The sequence below is a fragment of the Sarcophilus harrisii genome, chromosome 1 (assembly GCF_902635505.1).
Source record: "Sarcophilus harrisii chromosome 1, mSarHar1.11, whole genome shotgun sequence".
NCBI lineage: Eukaryota > Metazoa > Chordata > Mammalia > Dasyuromorphia > Dasyuridae > Sarcophilus > Sarcophilus harrisii.
The window spans coordinates 164452950-164472397 of NC_045426.1; the positions used below are offsets into that span (position 1 = coordinate 164452950).

General features: G+C 32.3%; 2 protein-coding genes across 4 annotated transcripts in view; one reads left to right on the forward strand and one right to left on the reverse strand.

The window, feature by feature from the left end:
- IQGAP2 (IQ motif containing GTPase activating protein 2) overlaps positions 1-19448 on the reverse strand; it is a 310948-nt gene that overhangs the window by 68593 nt on the left and 222907 nt on the right. For all 3 annotated transcript variants that reach the window (XM_031966282.1, XM_031966273.1, XM_031966291.1), the window contains exon 14: positions 3994-4081. In XM_031966282.1, the coding sequence (XP_031822142.1) occupies positions 3994-4081 (88 nt within the window). The remainder of the gene's footprint in view (positions 1-3993; positions 4082-19448) is intronic.
- On the forward strand, positions 7420-18421 carry F2RL2 (coagulation factor II thrombin receptor like 2). Its single transcript, XM_012544015.3, has 2 exons — positions 7420-7681; positions 16040-18421. Exons 1-2 carry the CDS (start codon positions 7606-7608, stop codon positions 17110-17112), a joined length of 1149 nt encoding a protein of 382 aa, XP_012399469.1. The 5' UTR covers positions 7420-7605; the 3' UTR covers positions 17113-18421.

Consider the following 19448-nt stretch of genomic DNA (forward strand, 5'->3'; position numbering starts at 1 on the left):
TTTTTTAAAATTTTGCTACAATTTGAGTTCTAAGTTATTCAACACTTAAGAAGGCCAAGATTTGAAATAGATGTATATTATATATATACTTCCATATATCGCCTTTTTCTCTGGGTGTGGATAGTATTTTCCTTCAAAAATCCTTTGTAGCTGATTTGAACATTCATATATTACACAGAATAACCTAGATACTTACAATTATTATTTGAACAAGTTTGCTATTAATTGTATATAGCATTCTCTTGGTTCTACTCATTTCAGTCTTCATTATTTAATGCAAGTCTTTTTATATTTTTCTAAAAATCAAACTGCTTGTCATTTCTTATAGAACATCAGTATTTCATCACAACCATTCACTATAACTTGTTCAGTTATTCCTCAGTTGATGTGCATTTCTTCAATTTCCAAGTCTTTGTCTCTGCAAGGAGAGCTGCTATAGATATTTTAGGACCCAAAGATTAGATTCTTTTCCTTTTTTTCCATGATCACCTTGGGAAATAGACCTACTTGCTGAATCAAAAGGTATATACAGAGTAAGCTAGATGATACAACGTATAGAGTACCAGCCCTGAAGTCAGGAGAATGTGAGTTCAAATATGACCTCATCCACTTAACACTTCCTGGCTGTGTGACCCTGGGCAAATCACTTAACCCTAATTGCCTCAGGAAAAAAAAAATAGTATACACAGATTTTATAACTCTTTGGGCATAATTCCAAATTAATCTCCAAAATAGTAGATGGATCAATTCCATCAAAAGTGAACTAATGTCTCAATTTTTCCATATACCCTCCAACATTTGTCATTTCTCCATTCTATCACTTTACCCAATCTGATATTGAGATTGTATAACTGTTAGATTAAGACAGTAAATTCTAATTAATTTGATGAATTTAATATGGTATTATCAAAGTTGTTTTAATTTGTACTTCCCTAATCAATTTGATTTAGAGTATTTTTCATATGAGTTTACTTAGATAGCTTTGATTTCTTTTTCTTCCAAAAACTGCCTATTCACATCGTTTGACCATTTATTAATGGGGAATGAGACTCAAATTTGACTCAGTTTTTTATATATTTGAGATATAAAGACACTATTTGAGAAAGTGGTTATAAAGATCCCTCCCCCAATCTTCTGCTTCCCTTCTAATTTTGGCAATCAGTACAAAAACTTTTTTAAATTTAATGCAATCGAACTTATTTGCTTTACATTCTATATTGCTCTCTATTCCTTGTTTATTAATAAATTCTCCTCTTCATAAATCAAAAGTAATGTTTCACATTCTTCTAATTTACTTGTGGTAGTTCCATGAATGTCTAGATCATGTATTCATTTTGATCTTATCTTGGTAAATGGCATAAGATACTGATCTATATCTAGTTTCTCCGGACTATATTTCAATTTTTCTAGAAAATTTTATCAAATGGTGAGTTTTTATCCCCCAAAGCTTAGATATTTATGTTTATCAAACACAAGGGTATTATAATCATTTATTATTATGTATTGTATGTCTCCTTTCCACTGATCCATCATTCTATTCCTAAGGTAATACTATTTCTGATAACTACTACCTTATAATACATCTTAAAATCTGATACCTTCCTTTACATTTTTCAATTTATTCTTTTATATTATTGACCGTTTGTTCTTCAAAGTGAATTTTGTTGTTATATATGTTTTTTATAACTAATTTTTTTGGTAGTTTAATTGGGATGATACTGAAAAAGTAAATGAATTTAGAAATGTCATTTATGTTATATTGGTTCAGCCATCAAGAAAACACTATACATAGAATCAACAAGATTATGTGATGATCAACGCTCATGGATATGGCTTTTTTCAACGAGGTGATTTAGTTCAATTTCAATAGACTTGTGATGGACAGAGCCATCTCCATTCACAGGGAGGACTATGGGGATTGAACATATATCACAACAGAGTATTTTCACTATTTTTGTTCTTATTTGTTTGCTTTTTGTTTTCTTATTTTTTTCTCTTTTTGATCTAATTTTTCTTTTCAGCATGATAAATGTGGAAATATGGAATGAAGAATTGTGCTTGTTTAGCATATATTGGATTACTTGCTGTCTAGGATGGGGGGATTGATGGGAGGAAAGAAGGGAGAAGAATTTAGAAAACAAGATTTTGCAGGGGTGAATGTTGAAAATTATCTTTGCATGTATTTTGAATATAAAAAGCTATATATAAGAAAGAAAAAAATTGGTTCACCCAACCCATGAATGATTCATATTAATCTGACTTTATTAGTATAAAATAAACATAATATAATAATTCTAAATCAAATACAGAAATAAACATGCTACAGTGGAAAACTTGATTTTTCAGTGGAAAGAATCCTAAGCTCAGAAAAAAGTAAATTAAAACTCTACGTTACTTGCCTTTAAAAAAAAACTAGCTTATAGCAAAAATAAATGGACCAAAATAATATCCTCTTCTGGATTATCTATATATGGGTTTTGGCTTGGTCCACATAACCAGAATCTGTTTTAAATTTTGACACAAAGAATGTTTTTAAAAATATGACTAAATTCCTTGCTGCTAAAAAACAAACAAAGTTCAACAGGAATTCTAATCTACAGAGACCAAATATGGATATTTTAGCCTTAAAAAAATTATACTCTGAATAACATAATTCAAAAATATGATTCTAAAACAATGCAAAACTTATAAAATATTTATCTCTATAAATATATATAAAGATAAAATTTAATAATCTATTTAAGCTCCTTTAATACAAAAAAGCTGATAGTTTTTTGATAATAGCATCCAGATATGTAATTCCTCCTCTTTTAACAAAGAAAAAGAATTAAGTAGAACTAACCCAATATGAGACAGACAAGCAGCATTAGACTCCCATAGTTTCCTTAATAGTCTACAGAATGAGAGATCTCATTGCAAGATAAGTTAATTTGTGGATCAGATTTAAATAGAAGTTGAAATTTAAAACAATAACAACATTTCAAGTAATTTTGCTCTGAAAAACAAAATCTTGATTACTTTAGCTTCTTTTTGTGCCTTCACTATAACTTGCTTTATATTTTCTAAGGGGTTTAGAAATTTGAGATCTTCATTTTCCATATATATTATAAATTGTCCCATATGTTCCTATCTCATATTCTTAATGCTTTATTTCTGTTTTCATCTAGGTCTGCAGGAAAGGAAAACATTAATATTTCACCAAGAATGGAAAAGTTCAGGTTGGAGAAATATACATATTTATTCTAGTCTAAGAAAATAAGAAACAGCTGCAAAACATGGATGTTTGAGATTTTTAAAAGTTCCTCTAAAATACATTTGGGATGCAAAATTGACCATTTACCAAATTCATCAAACTATGACTTGATAAAATAGAATGGATCCTTAATTATGCCACTTAGGATAAGTTAATGATATATTACAAGGTTTACTTTCCCTTTTGCAAGTGAAATGACTTGGTTTTTTTTCTATCATGCAATTCCTTCCATATCACCATTGAAAGCAAATGTTTTCTATTCTTTTCTCATGGAAGATAGTAGAAAGGAGGAAGATTTACAGGGAAGAAATGTGATAACTACAAAAGAGAAATTTTCTAGAACTGAATATAGAAGAAGGATGGAAGGATAGATGGGTAAAAGTAAGGAAGGAGAGAGGGAAGAAAGGAGAGAACAGAAAGGAAAAAGGAGAAGGAGGGGAGGAGGAAGATGGGGGAGAGAGAAAGAGAGAGAGAGATGAGGGGAGGGAGGGAAAGGGGAGGAGGGAGAGAGAGAAGGAAGGAGACAAAAAAAAAAGAAAACTTGGAGATTACTTTTAAATAGAAACAAAAGAAAAATCAATATTCTGAACTTTTCTGGAGATAGTCATGAATTATTTAAAATATGTAACAAAACTGTGGGTAGAAATGAGTTAAAATCCATTTCAGACATCTGTCCAGAAATAAAGAACATTAATAAGAATAAGGCAGATGTATATTGAACCAAAGAGGGGGATGCTTACCTTTGTTAACTTTGGTTACATCCAGGTTGCCATAATCTATTGCTGCCTGTATTTCTTGCCTCAAAAGAATTTGAGACTTATCAATATGCTAGAAAAAAGAATTGGTAAAAAGAAAAGACAAATGAGTAATATTATAGATAATGAATAACTGCTTCCTCAGCAGTCAAATAATTTATTGAATTATTTCTATTTTACAATCATCTGAGTTACCTGATACCTATAATAAGAGAGTAGCTATGCTATACAACTTTATTACATAATTGATGGTTGACTAAATGGTTCAATAAATAGGACAGATTTACAAAATGATTTTTACATAGGATTGTAGATAGACTAAAATCATTAAAAAATCATATGTCTCTAGCAAAGCCAGTGAAACTCTCCAGTTTTCTAGAAACACACCAAATCATCAACAGATCTCAAACTGAGTACTAGGAACTTAAAGTGAATATACAAAGGAGTGATATAAGCAACAAGCTAGAGGACTACACGTTTTCTCTAATCTCTTGACATCTTTAAAATAAGTGAACAATAAAATAATTCCAGCTTTCACCTACAGTTTAAGAACTCTAATGAGAGAAAAACCTCAAGAACTAAGAGCAGAGTAGGTCAAACATTCATATTTAAATGTACTCATTCAGCACTCCCACCTTCCTTATCCCTCAACCCCAAGACTATCTTGTTATTGGAAAATCTACTTCATGAGGCACCATAAAATGGAAAGTCACTGGATTTGCAGTGAGAGGACAAGGATTCTGGTTCAGATTCTCTCACTTCCTAGGCTATACTGGACAAGTTTAACTAGCCTCTCTGGCTTTCTAAATCTGTTAAATATAAGGGAATTGAATTAGAGGATCTTTAAAATCCCTTTCTCATTTCTTGTTATCATCCATTCTGTGATCTTTCTGCCTCTCAAATGTCTTCATCATATTCCTTGGACTGTTACAGTAACTCTCTAATTTGTCTTTCTGCCTCATTTTAGTCATATCCAACTCTTTGTAACTCAATTTGGAGTTTTCTTGGCAAAGATACTGCAGTGGTTTGCCATTTCCTTCTCCAGTTCTTGTTTCAGATGAGGAAAAAGAAACAAATAGATTGAAGTAATTTGCCCAGAGTCACACAGCTAGTAAGTGTCTGAGGCTGGATTTGAACTAGGGTCTTTCTGATTCTAAGTTTCATACTTTATCCAATGAGCTTCATATCCTGCCTTACTCCAAACCATACAGCAACCCCATCCCACCTCCAAAACAAAACGACAACAAAAACTTCCAAAGTGATTCTCATTCACAGGTCTGACCATGTTCCCCAGGATATGGTCAGGAGACTTCCTATCATCTCCAGGAACAAATAATGAAATTTGCTGACATTTTATTTTGTAACTTAGTCCTTTCAAGTTTTTCAGTCTTCTTGTATTTTATTCTCCTCTACACTTCGCAGTGGCTTACTTGTTGCTCTTCAGTAAGCTCTTCAAACTCCTGGCTCTATGCCTTTTTTTGTGGCTGCTTCACGTACTAGAGATTTTCTCTTCATCTCTTATCTTCTTTCAGTTCAAGGTGACCTCTTCTGCAGTAAGTCTTTCATAATCTCTCTAATGAACTGGGAACCTCCTTTGCTCTGGTAAACAAATTTTCCCAACACTGGAATACCTGATGCCATCACCCATACCTGGCCAGACCCCATCTCTATTTGGTGCACAAACTTTTCTGTCTGATTTCCCTTGCTGAGAGGGGCTGAAAAAATGATTCATTGTGACTTTTACTTGAATTTCTCCATGAGGATTGAGTCTGATACCTTTTCTAGATATGTTTAGAGATGTTCTATTTTTTATGGGGAAGAGAGCTTGCTTATACATCTTCCTGCTATTCTTTCATCTTCTTAAATGCTCATTACTTGATTGATTTTAAAAATATTTTCTTGGTATACATTTCCAACAGTAAAATTCCTGTCAAATATAATTTTTCCTTTGTGTTGAAAATCGTCATCAAAAGAGTTGGAAATTCACTTATCTATAGAAAGGACATCCTAGAATTAACTTAAACACAGGGAGGAAGAAAAACAATTATGTTCTAATGTCTAAGGACTTAGTCCCATACACTGAATTAATAGGGACTCATTCAATTAAACCAATTAAAACTGTGATTCAAGTCAAATTCATTTTAAACTTTACTTAAAAGAACAGAGGCAGCTAAGAGGTAGAATGGATAGAGTACCAGCCTAAGAGTTAGGGAGACCTGAGTTCATATTCATCCTCAGAAACTTACTCGCTGTATGACCCCCAGGCAAGTCACTTAACTCTGATTCCCTCCAACCAAAAAAAAAAGAAAAGGAAAGGAAGAGTAGTAGGGTCGAAGGAACCTAGAGCAATTAGCAAATCTATAGTGGAAACTATGTCCCTGCTATTACCTTCGTTTTCTAATACTAGCATTATAAATGATTATACTATAACATGGTAATTGATGTTCAGTCTTTATCAATTAATTTTCCATGTGTTTTCAGAGTATGGAGGATTGTAACGGAGAGTGATACTCAGTGCAACAGATATATTCACACAAGTATTAAATTCATGTGAGCCTAAAACAATAGAGCACATCCAAAATGGGCATGGAAACATGAACATTCATTTATAACAGGAATAATTCATTTACATCAAGCATGTAAGAATCTAAGAATTAAGATATGCTATGGTTTGGGAAGATAGTGGGGAAAAAGGGAGGGAAAAACTAAGCAAAACTATTTGACACTGTAAAATGCTTGGATTAGGATTTAGAAATCCTGGGTTTGAGTCTTGGTTCTGTCACTTAACAGTCATGTGTCCTGAAACCCTGAGTCAAGTTCTAGAAATCCTGAAAAGCAAGAGTTCTCCAATTGTTTCTCCTTCCTCCTCGACCCTTATCCCTCTTATAAAACAAGGATTACTTCCTTCCTCACAGAGTTATTGCAAAGATAGTAGAGGTTAAAGAATTGAGTCAACTAAAAATTTATGAAACTGTTGCACAGTTTTTGCTGATGAGGCTGATGATGCTAGGGACAAAAAAGCAAGCATATACAGAGTTTTTAAATGAAATATATAAATAAAACCCAATTATTACAAAGGAATTCCAGATTACAATTATCTAGATTTGCATCAAACAAGTAGTATTGAAAACATGGGACTAAATAAAATTTAAGGGCAAGCATCACTTGTGTTCCATTTATTTTTTCATCATTAAGGACATTTGCTCAAAAATACTTGTATTTTTCATAAATATAATTATAACTTTATAACAATTTTAACTTTAATCGTGAATGGGGTAGCTGAGGGTAGAAATCACACTTACTAATAATAATTTGTATTAAATGTAAGTTAAGAGTTAAAAATGGCTTTTTCTATGAGCAACTTAATATTTTCCTTGTTTGTCAGAAGCTCAGAATGAGTCATGCATATTTACGTGTTCAGATGTGTTACACCCTTTTGCTGCAGAAAACTAAAGCAAACTTTCCAGCCGTTAGCAGTTCTGGGAAAACTTACATAAAGAAGGCTCCTAACATCTTACTCTTTGTCCTTAAGTTATGAAATTAAGGAAAGACCTTCATTTTAATTAAGAGACAGAAGTATTTTGTGAAGTGAACTCCATGATCAAAATGAAAACTCTCCTTTGGGTAATAACTCAACTGCTTTTCTTTTCATCATCAACTCTGAGTCAAAGTGGTGAGTCTTTTTCCTTAAATTGTGAGTTAACTTATATGAGAAATTATAGGTCAAGTTAACATTTTTTTTTCCTGTACTATAAGATTAAAAGGTCTCAGTAGAAAAAAGGCACGTTTCAATATTAAATTACTGAAGGGTAAATCAACAAGAATACAATTCTTATGTGATTCTCTCCTATATAAAAAGGTCTCTGAAGATTAAAAATGTATATATGCTCCATGACTATTGTATTCATGCTTGTGACCCAATTATAGAAATCTAGTGAATAAAATTAAATAAATTTTCCCTTTTTTTTTTAGTGAAGCACTTTTGGGAATCTGAGAATTGACTCTGAAAAATCCACAATTAATATATATATATTACAAAATAAAACAGTTTCTTATGCCAGCTTCTTATATGTTGACATATGTTGGATGTGGGCATGGGGTTTACACAAGGAATTATGGAAACCAGATATTCAGCTTGTATGGCAAATCTTTAGTTAAGCATCCTGGCTGTTAAAAGTTGTCCTTTTATAATTGTACTTTCAGTAGGAAAATTAGTAGGAGAAATTTAAAAAAAAATTAGTGACAATTTGATGTCAATTATTTATTCTGTACTGCCTGTGCAATAGGATATAATCAGAATATCAATGTATGACATCATAATTTTCTTCAAAATTAACACAGTAATAAAGATTTGTATCTAGTGATTCCACATGGATAACAGGGATTGTGAATTAATTCATTTTCAAAGATGTGTTTTTCAAGTGGGGAATTGGAATCCTCACAGCAGTCATAATCACATATGTGCTACTGATAAATTAGGCCAATTTATTTTTTTTAACTTTCAAACTTCTTTCTAGGAATAGTTTAAGCTGAAATGCTTATTAGATCAATTAAGCAACAAAAACTTTTAATAGCTTTTTATTTTAAGAGAAATCATAATTCATATTTTGAAAAAATTTAAAGGGATGAAGTATTTTTAAAAAAGGCAAGAGGAATCAAAACAAAAAGTTAGATAAGTACTACATTGGAACCTACCAATGAAATAATGTACATTATCTCTCTTTGGACTGGCCTCATGATCATTTTGTTGGAATCTTTTAATCAAATTAAAACTTTGGAAACATTATATAAATTTTCATGCTTTAGAAAGTAGATAATTTAATCTTTAAACAAAAAGTATCAAATCTCAAAATGTATACATTTTACATATCTAAGTATAAAGAAGAAAAATATTAGAATAATCAATACGGAACCAAACCAAACTGGATTTTAGCAAAGTCTTATTGAAGGGGTGAGCCAGCCTATTTATGAACATCATTACTGTTCATCATGGTATGCTTTTAGAAATGGTAACATTATGTAAGCATACAGATTGATTTTAAATTGTGACATACTTTTTTTAAAAAAATATTCCCTTATCAAGGTTAAGTTTCTAGGATGTAAGGCACTATAAAATATAGCTCTAAACATTTTGTACTGTCAGTTTACTATGAAGAAATACTTAGCAAGGGTGAATGTTGAAAATTATCTTTGCATGTGTTTTTAAAATAAATAGCTATTATTAAAAATTTTAAAAAAAAGAAATATTTCATCAAAATCTAAAGGATTTTATTCATTGTAGAACTATGAGTAAACCTGAGAGTCTTTCTTTGGTATTCTTTTCTTCTCTATAGAATTTAACTTGGTAAGCCTAATAGTTTTCATGGATTTAATTATCATCTCTCTAAAAATGATTCTTTAATTTACTTATCCAGCTCTAAGCTCCTACTCAATTCTAGTATCCAAGCCCAAAAATGCTTTGATCATCTCCATCTGGACGTCACATGGATGCTTTAACTTCAACATACCCAACTGTCTATGTATACATACACACATATGTGCTTATGTGTACAGACATATGCACATCCATGTATATTTAGAGTGAGTGTATGTGTTCACATATACAAAGAAACACAACTTAGACAAGACCTCTACCTAGCAGGAGCAAAGTCACATAGGAAAACTCTTCACTTATTTCTGTCACTATATGAGTACAGTGTTTTAGAAGAGATCTAAAAATCTAATTTTGCCCCAAAGTCAAGGAAACAAGCATTTACTCATCACCTACCATGTATTGTTATGTGGAATAAGTCCCTACCTCTCAAAGAACTGACAACCTAACAAGTAGCTAAAATGCAAACAATCATATGCTCAAAAGATAAATACAAGATAAAGTAAAATTTATTATAGAGGGAAGTCATATATGTGGGAAAGCACATAAGACTTCTGATATATATGAAGTACACGAAAAACACCCCCACACACCCACACACACGCTTCTTTGCTTCTGACTTTTAGTTTCTGCTAAAAATCCACATTTTGAAAAAAAAAAAAAAAAAAAGGAATTCCCTGCCCTGTTTAATGCTAGTGACTAGTGTAAAGGAATTCAGAAATCATATGACATGTATTAACAAGCTAAAGAATGACTTTTACTTTATTAAAAATTTGTAGGAAAACTTTATCATGGGAGAATGTTAATCCTCAGGTGGTGAGAAAACCAAATAGATAATGAAGATTAATAGATGAAAAAGCAAATATTGTGTAAGTTTACCAATTCATCTCATATTTTGAATGCTACTTTGTTTATGCAGTAACTATGGTTATACAGGCGCAGCTAAGTGTCATAGAAGAGTCCTGGGCCTGGAGTCAGGAAGATTCAAAGAGTTGATCATGACTAAAAAATGATTGAATAAGAGTATCCTCAGTTGCAAAAGGAGTTAATACTAACATCTACCTCAAAACATTATTGTGAGAATCAAATGAGACTCTTAGCTCAGTGTCTGGCACATGGCTTTAAAAGGAAAGCTTTCCTGCATTTTATATTCTCCTTTTCAAGTCAACCTCTGTACCAGAGTTCTTAAGCATTTTTGTGTGATAGATATCTTTTTGGTAGTTAGGTTAAGTCCATGGACCCCCTTTGATACTTATATATGCATAAATTATATATATATATATATATACATACATACATACACACATATATATATGCAATAAATTTTAAAAATAGAATTACAAAAACTATATTAAGATAAAAATATAATTTTTGAAGCTTATAAACTCTTTGAAATTTAAGAATTCCTGCTCTATACAGTTTCCAAAATGATATTCTTAATTCACAAGCCTGATTATACAAATGTCACTTTGGGGAATTTACAGCCCTTTACACCCTTAACATTGGGCCTGAAATAAGGAACATTTGAATTCAGATCTGGGCTCAAGTGTGATCCTAAGTGTCACTTCACCTTGCTTCTGGTAGTCTCAGTTTCCTCCTTTGTAAAATGGAAATAATAATAATGAAACTGATAACATCTCTTCCCCAAGGTTGTTTTGAAGATCAAATGAGATAGATATTTGTAAAGTGCTTAGGAGAATGCCTGGTGTCCCCTCCCCTTCTACTTTCCAGGCTTGACACACCATCATTCCCTTTTGGACACTCTAAAATTTAGACAAATTGCAGTACTTTCCCTGTATCTTCCTTCTTGTGACATGATTGCTGTCCTTCATAGCCTACTTCCTCCACATCACTTCTTGGTATCCCTAGAATCCTTCAATGTTCATCCACAGTTTGGTCTTAAGAGGTCTTTTCTGATTGTCTACAGCATCACTTCTTGGTATTCCTAGAACCTTCAATGTTCATCCACAGTTTGGTCTTCTTAAGAGGTCTTTCCTGATTGTTCTGGTTGCTAATAGGGGTATATGGAGTATTCAGGGAAAACTAGCATCTCTGGTGTGAAGACTTGCTGAGCCCTTTTTAGGGTTGCTTATCTACCTTTGGTGTTCCTGGCACTCAACTCTCACCTGTGGCTTCCAGAAGCCGTGGCATGTGCAATGGCCACCCTCCAGTAAACTATCTTTGTAGAGAGACTAAACCAGTTTGAGGTTATCCAATAAACATCAAACATATCAGTGAATTAGGGGAAGGTCTATCCCTAGTATGTAAAGACTTCCTTGGGGGGAATATGTAGAAGAAAACATCAAAAGTTTATCCACAGGATCTCAGGCCAATACCAGTCATCCTGACTTACCACTGGGCTTCAATAAAAAAGTGAGGTTTAATTTTACCTCACTTAAAATCCAAATCACAGATAAATCAAATATTACCCTATGATATCACTGTTCTTCAAAATCTAAGAACAAAAACAATGGTTGGTAGTAAAGTTTCTTTTTAGTCACTCAGTAAATCAAGCAACATGCCAGGTATTAATTTAAGTCCAGGGGATTAAAAAAAAATATATATATAGTATTTGCTCTGCAGGAGCTCATAATCTAAGGAAGCAGACATGTAAACAATCTATGAATTGCATACATAGAAGATAAATTAGAAGTAATCTCAGAAAGAAGGCATTAAGATTAATGAGGATTGGGAAAGGATTCTTGCAGAACACAGGACTTAAGCTGAGACTTGAATGAAGTAATGATAAAAAGAAGGGAATCCTAAGCAGGGTCAACAACTAGTGAAAATACCTAATTAGACACAGGAGATTGCATGTGACCATTGTGTGTGTGGGAACTTCAAGGAGGCTGAATGTATTGTGTATTTATTTATATGTGGGCATTTTGTTCAAGGAGAATGTAAACTCTCGGAAGTTATGTAGGGACTGCATAACTTCTGCATTTGTATATGATTCCAGCATCTAGCACAGTGCCTGGAATAAAGTGTTACTTAAAAAATGTTTGTTGATTCATTGCTCTAAATGGAACCATAAACCCTTTGAGGGAAAGGACTGTTTTGAGTTTGTTTCTATGCCCAATGCCAACAATAATTCCATATTAATAATGCTGAGAAATGTTCCTTCACTGAATCACATTTTTTAAAAAAACGGTCATGTAGTTAAATTATGTTAAGATCAGATTTAGATAAGGAAAAGGATCTTCAAAGAGATTAAAGAACTTGCCATTAGTACCAGAGACAAAATTGTCCCATTCCAATACTTTCCCTATCATAGAATATTTCTAAACAGTCAAAACAGAATGTGACTTCAAGGAATAGTAGTTTCTTAATTATGAGCTTCACATTTTTTATTTTAATTCTTTTTGTTTCATCAAGAATCACTTTCAATAAGCTCCAAAATATTCTCTTCTAAGATATTTAAACAAAACCACCTGATAAAATGACTGACTCTGCTAGATAATGTCTCAATTTGTACTCAAAGATCACCAACTTTATTAAGAAGTATGTTCTAACATCATCTTTCCTGAATGAATTAAAAAACCCACTAACACTAAAAAAGACATATACATACAAGAATCATTGGAGAAAGGGCACTAGGTACAGGCATTCTCACCTCTCCCTTTTAGGAGCCAAATTTTGGGCAGTCTGTTATTCAATCTTATTTACTTTCAATAGGAATTCATTGTTGTTTAATAGGACTTACTTTTGAAAATGACCTTAACTGTACTTCAAAGCAGGAGAGAAAATTCTTTAATAGATAAGGCTCACTATGGTTGCCAATGTTTAAATCTTTAAGTATTTAACTTTCTACCATTTAAAAAAAAATTAACTATTCAGAGGCCCAATAAAAAAAAATTATACCAATGAGCTAAATGAATAATGAGGGAAAATTTTCATTCCAAAATCTTTTTTTCTACATTATTCAACTAAGGAAAGATATCAAGAACTCAGTTCTAGTGATTCTGCTGTTCTTTCCAAATGAATTCCTTCTATGACTTTCACCATCCATTACAATGACATCTACTATCATCTCTATGGACAATTTTCATATACTTTCTACAGTTCCAATTCTTTCCTCTTACTTTTACTCAGAATAACTATTTCCAACTTCATGCAGACTCATCTAGGTACTAAGGTGACATTATGAACTCTCTTCAGTGTGGGTCCTCCCTTCAGGGTAGAATCCCAGTCTAGGTGATTTGGGTCTATGTTCTTCCACAAAATCTCTACAGCTCAAGCACTCAATGTTCTATATGTTTTTTCTTTGTTTTCTTAATTATCTCTACAAGGTACTCAGGTGTAGTGATAAAAATAACTTATTTTATTTAGTACTTTGAAATTTGTAAAGTATTCAATGTATCTCATTTGATCCTCACAACCACTATGGGAGGTGGGTGTTATTATATTCTCATTTTACAAGTTAAATTATTTTCAGAGGTCATAGTGTCTGAAGTGATATTAAAACTCAAAACTCTATCCATCATAGGAGAACTCTCAAACTGCAGGGATTAACTAGAAAACTACAAATTAACATTATCTATGTTGTATTTTATATTTGTTTATTTTGTTAAAACATTTCTCATTTAGGGCAGGTCACAAATTTGACATCTCTGCACTACAGAATACGTTCACTTTTGTTATCCATTCCTTTTTCTGATCATATGTGTGGTTATATATGTATTTTTCATATCTCTTCTTGTGATTAACACTATTAAGTTTTATTTAAATATATATATATGTATTTTACATATATATGCATGTGTGGATATTCATATGTACATACATACACATATATTATACTGCAACCTAACATCTTCCATGTGTTGCCATTTTTTCTTCAGTTATAGATATTTTCAAGCTTGTGGATTTCACATTCTTTGAGATATCTTGAAAATTCCTTTAGTGCAATTAAAATTGCACAATATCTTATCTATGTATCAGAAAATATGTTTTAGCTAAATCTTACTAATCTTCTCAGTTTTGTGATTTTTTTATGTCATTACTACTCACTCACATAATCTACTGAGTAGTCTATTGAGTTCACAAAAGGTGAATATACTATCATATTCACCAAAAACTAATTATGAGAATGCCAGTAGGTCTATTCCATTTCATATCTATTTGTCTGTTCCCCCAATTTTATCTAAAATGCTCTTGAAATTGGTTTAACTGATTCTCAAACAAAATCTCCATATGATCATGCTCTCCTTTATTGCCTTTTCAGGATTTCTAAGAAACCCCTATCCTTCTTCCCAAGATTTTAGAAATGAGTTTGTATACAAAATTGGGGGGCTTAAACCTGAGGTCAATGAACTTGTTTTTAAAATATTATGATAACTATGTTTCTATATAATGATCTCCTTAGTCATCTTTATGTAGTTCACAGATAAACACTATTCTGAGAAGGAGCTTCACCAGACTAGCAGAAGAACATGATTCAAAAAGGTTAAGAACTCTTGCTCTAATCCATATGGTCTTTGCCTGCCATGTCTTTCTGGCTTGGCAAGGAGATCAAATATCTACTGACTGACACATTACCTGGTTTGCTTCAATCTTCCTATTATAGTTGCCATTAGCTATATTTTAGAAAATGGTGAAAGCCAAATATAGCTTTATTTTTGTCTAATTTTTAATTATTTGTAGGCAAATTTTATTTGAACAGGCTTGGTTTAAGAAGTCATACATAGTAACTTCTCTGCAACTTCTGTAATCCTAGCTGATTTCATTTCATTTCATTACAGCATTACTGAGTTTGCCAGAATGGTTTGTATTCTTGTCTAAAACATTTAGGATGTGGGGAATTCAGAATACAAGCTAGCTGTTTTTTGTTTTTTCACTATAAACTATATTTTATAACACAGTTTTTAGATTGCTATGACCATTCTTGAAATATTTTACAAAATTTTAAAGAATTTCTCTCTACTTTTTTCATTCTCTTCAATGGATACTGACATATAAAACTATATCTTCAACTATTGGCTTATTTTCATTGCTAACACCAAAAAGCAAGATAGCCAATTATCTTATAAAATTATGTTTCTCAATGCTTTGGAGCAAACAAATAATCAACTGTATCAAATATATACACATTTCCAAGGAAAAATTGTGAGTCATCCTTCCATTAACATACATTTTGGGGGGAGGTCTTCTAGTTTCATTTATACCAAAACCTGTTATTTGAGGTATTAAGATATCTATAATATCAATCTCTTCCAAGAAGCTTTCCCTAATCATTCATGCCCACACTTTCTCTCTCCATCCTTTTACCTTAAATTGCTCTTACAGCTGAGATCATAAAGTTTGGCACTTAATTGCTTGAATATTTTGAATTTGTAAATTGCACTTAAATATTAGTTTTGCTTCTTCAGCTACCACTTTAAGCTCCTTACGTATGAGAAGTATGGTTTTATATTTCATTAATCTCTTCAGTCCTCTACATTGGTGAACATTATATCAGATAAAGAAAAGGTAGTCAACAAATACCTGCTGATTAATTGAGCTTGAACAAATTTGTTTTAAAACACAAAAACAAATTGTACAACCACCACAACCGCAAAATGGATATAGGAGGTGATTATGAAAACAGCTTTGTTTACAGGTCCAGAGCTATAACCTTCCTAAGAAATTACCTGTTGTTTTAAATATTCTTTTAAATTATAGGTGCAGATTTCGAACCTGACAATTCTGGAGAGTCAATCATAGACATCAGGACCTTTCGAGGTGCTCCCCCACCAAGTGAAGAATTTCCTGTTTCTGCTATAGAAGGGTGGACTGGAACTATACCAACTATAGAGAAGTGTGCTATGGATAAATCAAATGTTGTTACACTTCGTGTAAACAACAGCACCATGGACTACCTTAGGAGCTCACTAAGCACCAAGCTAATACCTGCCATGTACATAGTGGTATTCTCAGTGGGTGTGTCAGCCAACACAGCAACCCTGTGGATGCTTTACTTCCAAGCCAAATCCATCTCCATGAACATCTTCTACCTTAACTTGGCTGTGGCAGATCTCCTCTTCTGTGTCACACTTCCCTTTAAGATAGCTTATCATCTCCATGGAAACAACTGGCTCTTTGGAGAGGTCATGTGTCGTGTGACCACTGCCGTTTTCTATGGCAATATGTATTGCACCACTCTGCTCCTTGCATGCATCAGCATCAGCCGTTACCTGGCCATTGTTCATCCTTTCACCTACCGTGGGCTCCCAAAGCGCACTTATGCGATGCTCGCTTGTGGTCTGGTATGGGTCACTCTTTTCTTATATATGGTGCCATTATTCATAACAAGGCAAGTGTATTACCTGGACCAACTTGGGATATATACCTGTCACGATGTACATAATACCTGTGAGATGATGTCACCCTTCCATCTCTACTATTTCATCTCCCTGGCCTTTGTTGGATTTATAATTCCACTTGTTGTTATTAGCTTCTGCTACATATCCATCATCCGGACACTTAAAGCCTATGATCAGAAATGGTTCTGGTATATTAAAGTGAGTCTCCTCATCCTAGTGATTTTTGCTATTTGTTTCACGCCAAGCAACATATTACTTATTACTCATCATGTGAACTACTACAACAACAACACAGATGATTTATATTTTTCCTATCTCATAGCACTGTGCCTGGGCAGTCTGAACAGTTGCCTAGATCCATTCCTTTACTTTTTGATGTCCAAAATCACTGATCGGTCCAGTGCCTACCTGACAATGGTTAAGACATCTTAGAGATCAATCAGAAAAGATAATGTCTACATGTTATAAAATACTGAAATATGTACTTCCAAGAAGTTCTGTTCTATGTATTCATATTATAAGGTACAAAGATTTATATATACATATATATGAAGTTTACAATTTCTGTATTCCACATATACATAATTCTATAAAAAGTGAAACTTTTGTTAGACATATGCTTTCAGTATGTACTTGAACCTCATTAATATGTATTTTCCTATGCTTCCTATTTGAAGCAAAATCTATAGCCAACTTAGTATAAATAATAAAATATATATGTATGTGAGAAGTAAAAGGATTAATTTAGTTTATGATAAAGTGAATCATTATCAGTTTTGAAAAGGATTGACTCATCATTGTAAGAGTATATTTTTGGTATTTCTGCAGGAATTGAAGATGCCAAAAATTTCCTTCCAGTCTATCCTATTTGCACAAAGTCACCTTATTTTTTTTTAAACTTGTACTTTCTCAATCTTGCACATCGTGTTCTGAATAAGTGATCTTAGCTTGTTTCAAAAAATATTTTTAAGATACCATGGAGTTCAATATGGTGTCCTATATATACAGATTTGGGTTTTTGTAGGAATTTCATTGTGGGGGAAAAAGAGAAAATAATAAGTCTGATGTGGCAGTAGAGCTATTTAGGTACATAAGGTCAGGGCTTGATAAAATGTATCATGCTAAATAAAAATAATCAGACTATTACAAAGACTAAAGTAGGTATTGGCTTAATTAGCAAATATTCTCTCCTAGTTAGGATCACAGACTCTTAGAATTAAAAAAAAAAATAACAAGCTAGCTCAACTCATACTGAAATTTTTTTAAAAAATCTCCTTTGATGGTATTTCCAACAAATTGTCATCCAAACTTTGAGAAAAGATTTCCAGTGAAAGGTAATTTATTATATTCAACTTTGTTATCACTATAACTTTTAGGAATTTTCCCCTTTATTATATTTTCTAATGGGGAAATCTTTTTGTGAGAAAAATCTCAAAATAAATAATTCCTATAGATATTACATATAGTGGAAGTTGGGACACAAATAGTAAATCCAGACCATTGGGAGAAGAATATGAAGTATGGTAAACATAAAAAGGCTATGACAGATTTTTTTGCACTAAAGATGTTTGAAAGTAGTAACAAGCATGTAATAATATTCAATTAAGATATGCATATAAATTATATAAGCTAATTAATTTTGAGTTTGTATATATTTGTGAACCTGTAAATTACTTTTGGCATTTACATATGTATTTCACTAGGTTGTTATAAAGAATTTTAATAAATATTTCTACACGTATATGTCATTTACAGAAATGAAAAAAAAAAAAAAGGTAAAAGACAGCTTTTGTATAAGGGAACAAAAACATGAACACTACTGGGAGGAAAGCAGTTTATACCTACAGTCCAGCATATTCTGAACTTATTATAATCATAAGGTCATTTTCCTGAAAACATCATTTAGCCCCAAATATCTATTTCAACTTTCCCAAATAAATTCACATATGTAAAACTGTTGCTCATTCTCTACAAAACCAGAAAACATAAGTGTTTGACTTAACATTTAAGGGGAGACCATAAGAAGGGGGTAATTTTGACTCATTAGGCACAGATTTCAAATAGAAAATATTAACAAAGTAGAAAAATCTTCCTGGGAATGTAATGTAGAAAACCTCAATAAATTGTGCCTTTGAGAGGAAGGAAAAGAGGGGAAAAAATATTTACTACACACCTACTATGTGCCTGTGCTAAGTTGCTTTACAAATAATATCTCATTTGAAACTTCCTATAATCCTAGGAAATAAGCATTATTATCCCATTTTAAAACTAAGGAAACTGAGACAGATTAAGCAATTTGTCCAAAATTATAAAATTAGCAAGTGTTGGAATCTGGATTTGAACTCTGATCTTTCTGACACTGACCTTGAAAACTGATAGAAGAGAAAGTAAAGAACTATTTTGGTCCGTGGAAAAGTATAGTTTATGACACCAGCTTTAATTTGTATCCATATCAGAAGTATAAAATTTATGCTTTTACAGTAGAATTTAGAAAGTTAGAACATAAGACCTTTGAGGGTTAGAATTGCCTGCCTTTGATTCTTCAGTGCTTAGTATAGGACCTTGTTTATAGAAGGTACTAAAGGGATGCTTATTGAATTTTGTTTTCTTTGGTCCAAAGTGATTATAAAACGAAAGGATGGGTGAGTACCTCCATCTCACATCACCAGACTTCCTTTGCTATATTGTCAGCATATCAATATCAAAAATAAAATAAATCCTGCCAATCACCAAGCTCAATTAATGAAAATTAAATTAAATTTACTCTG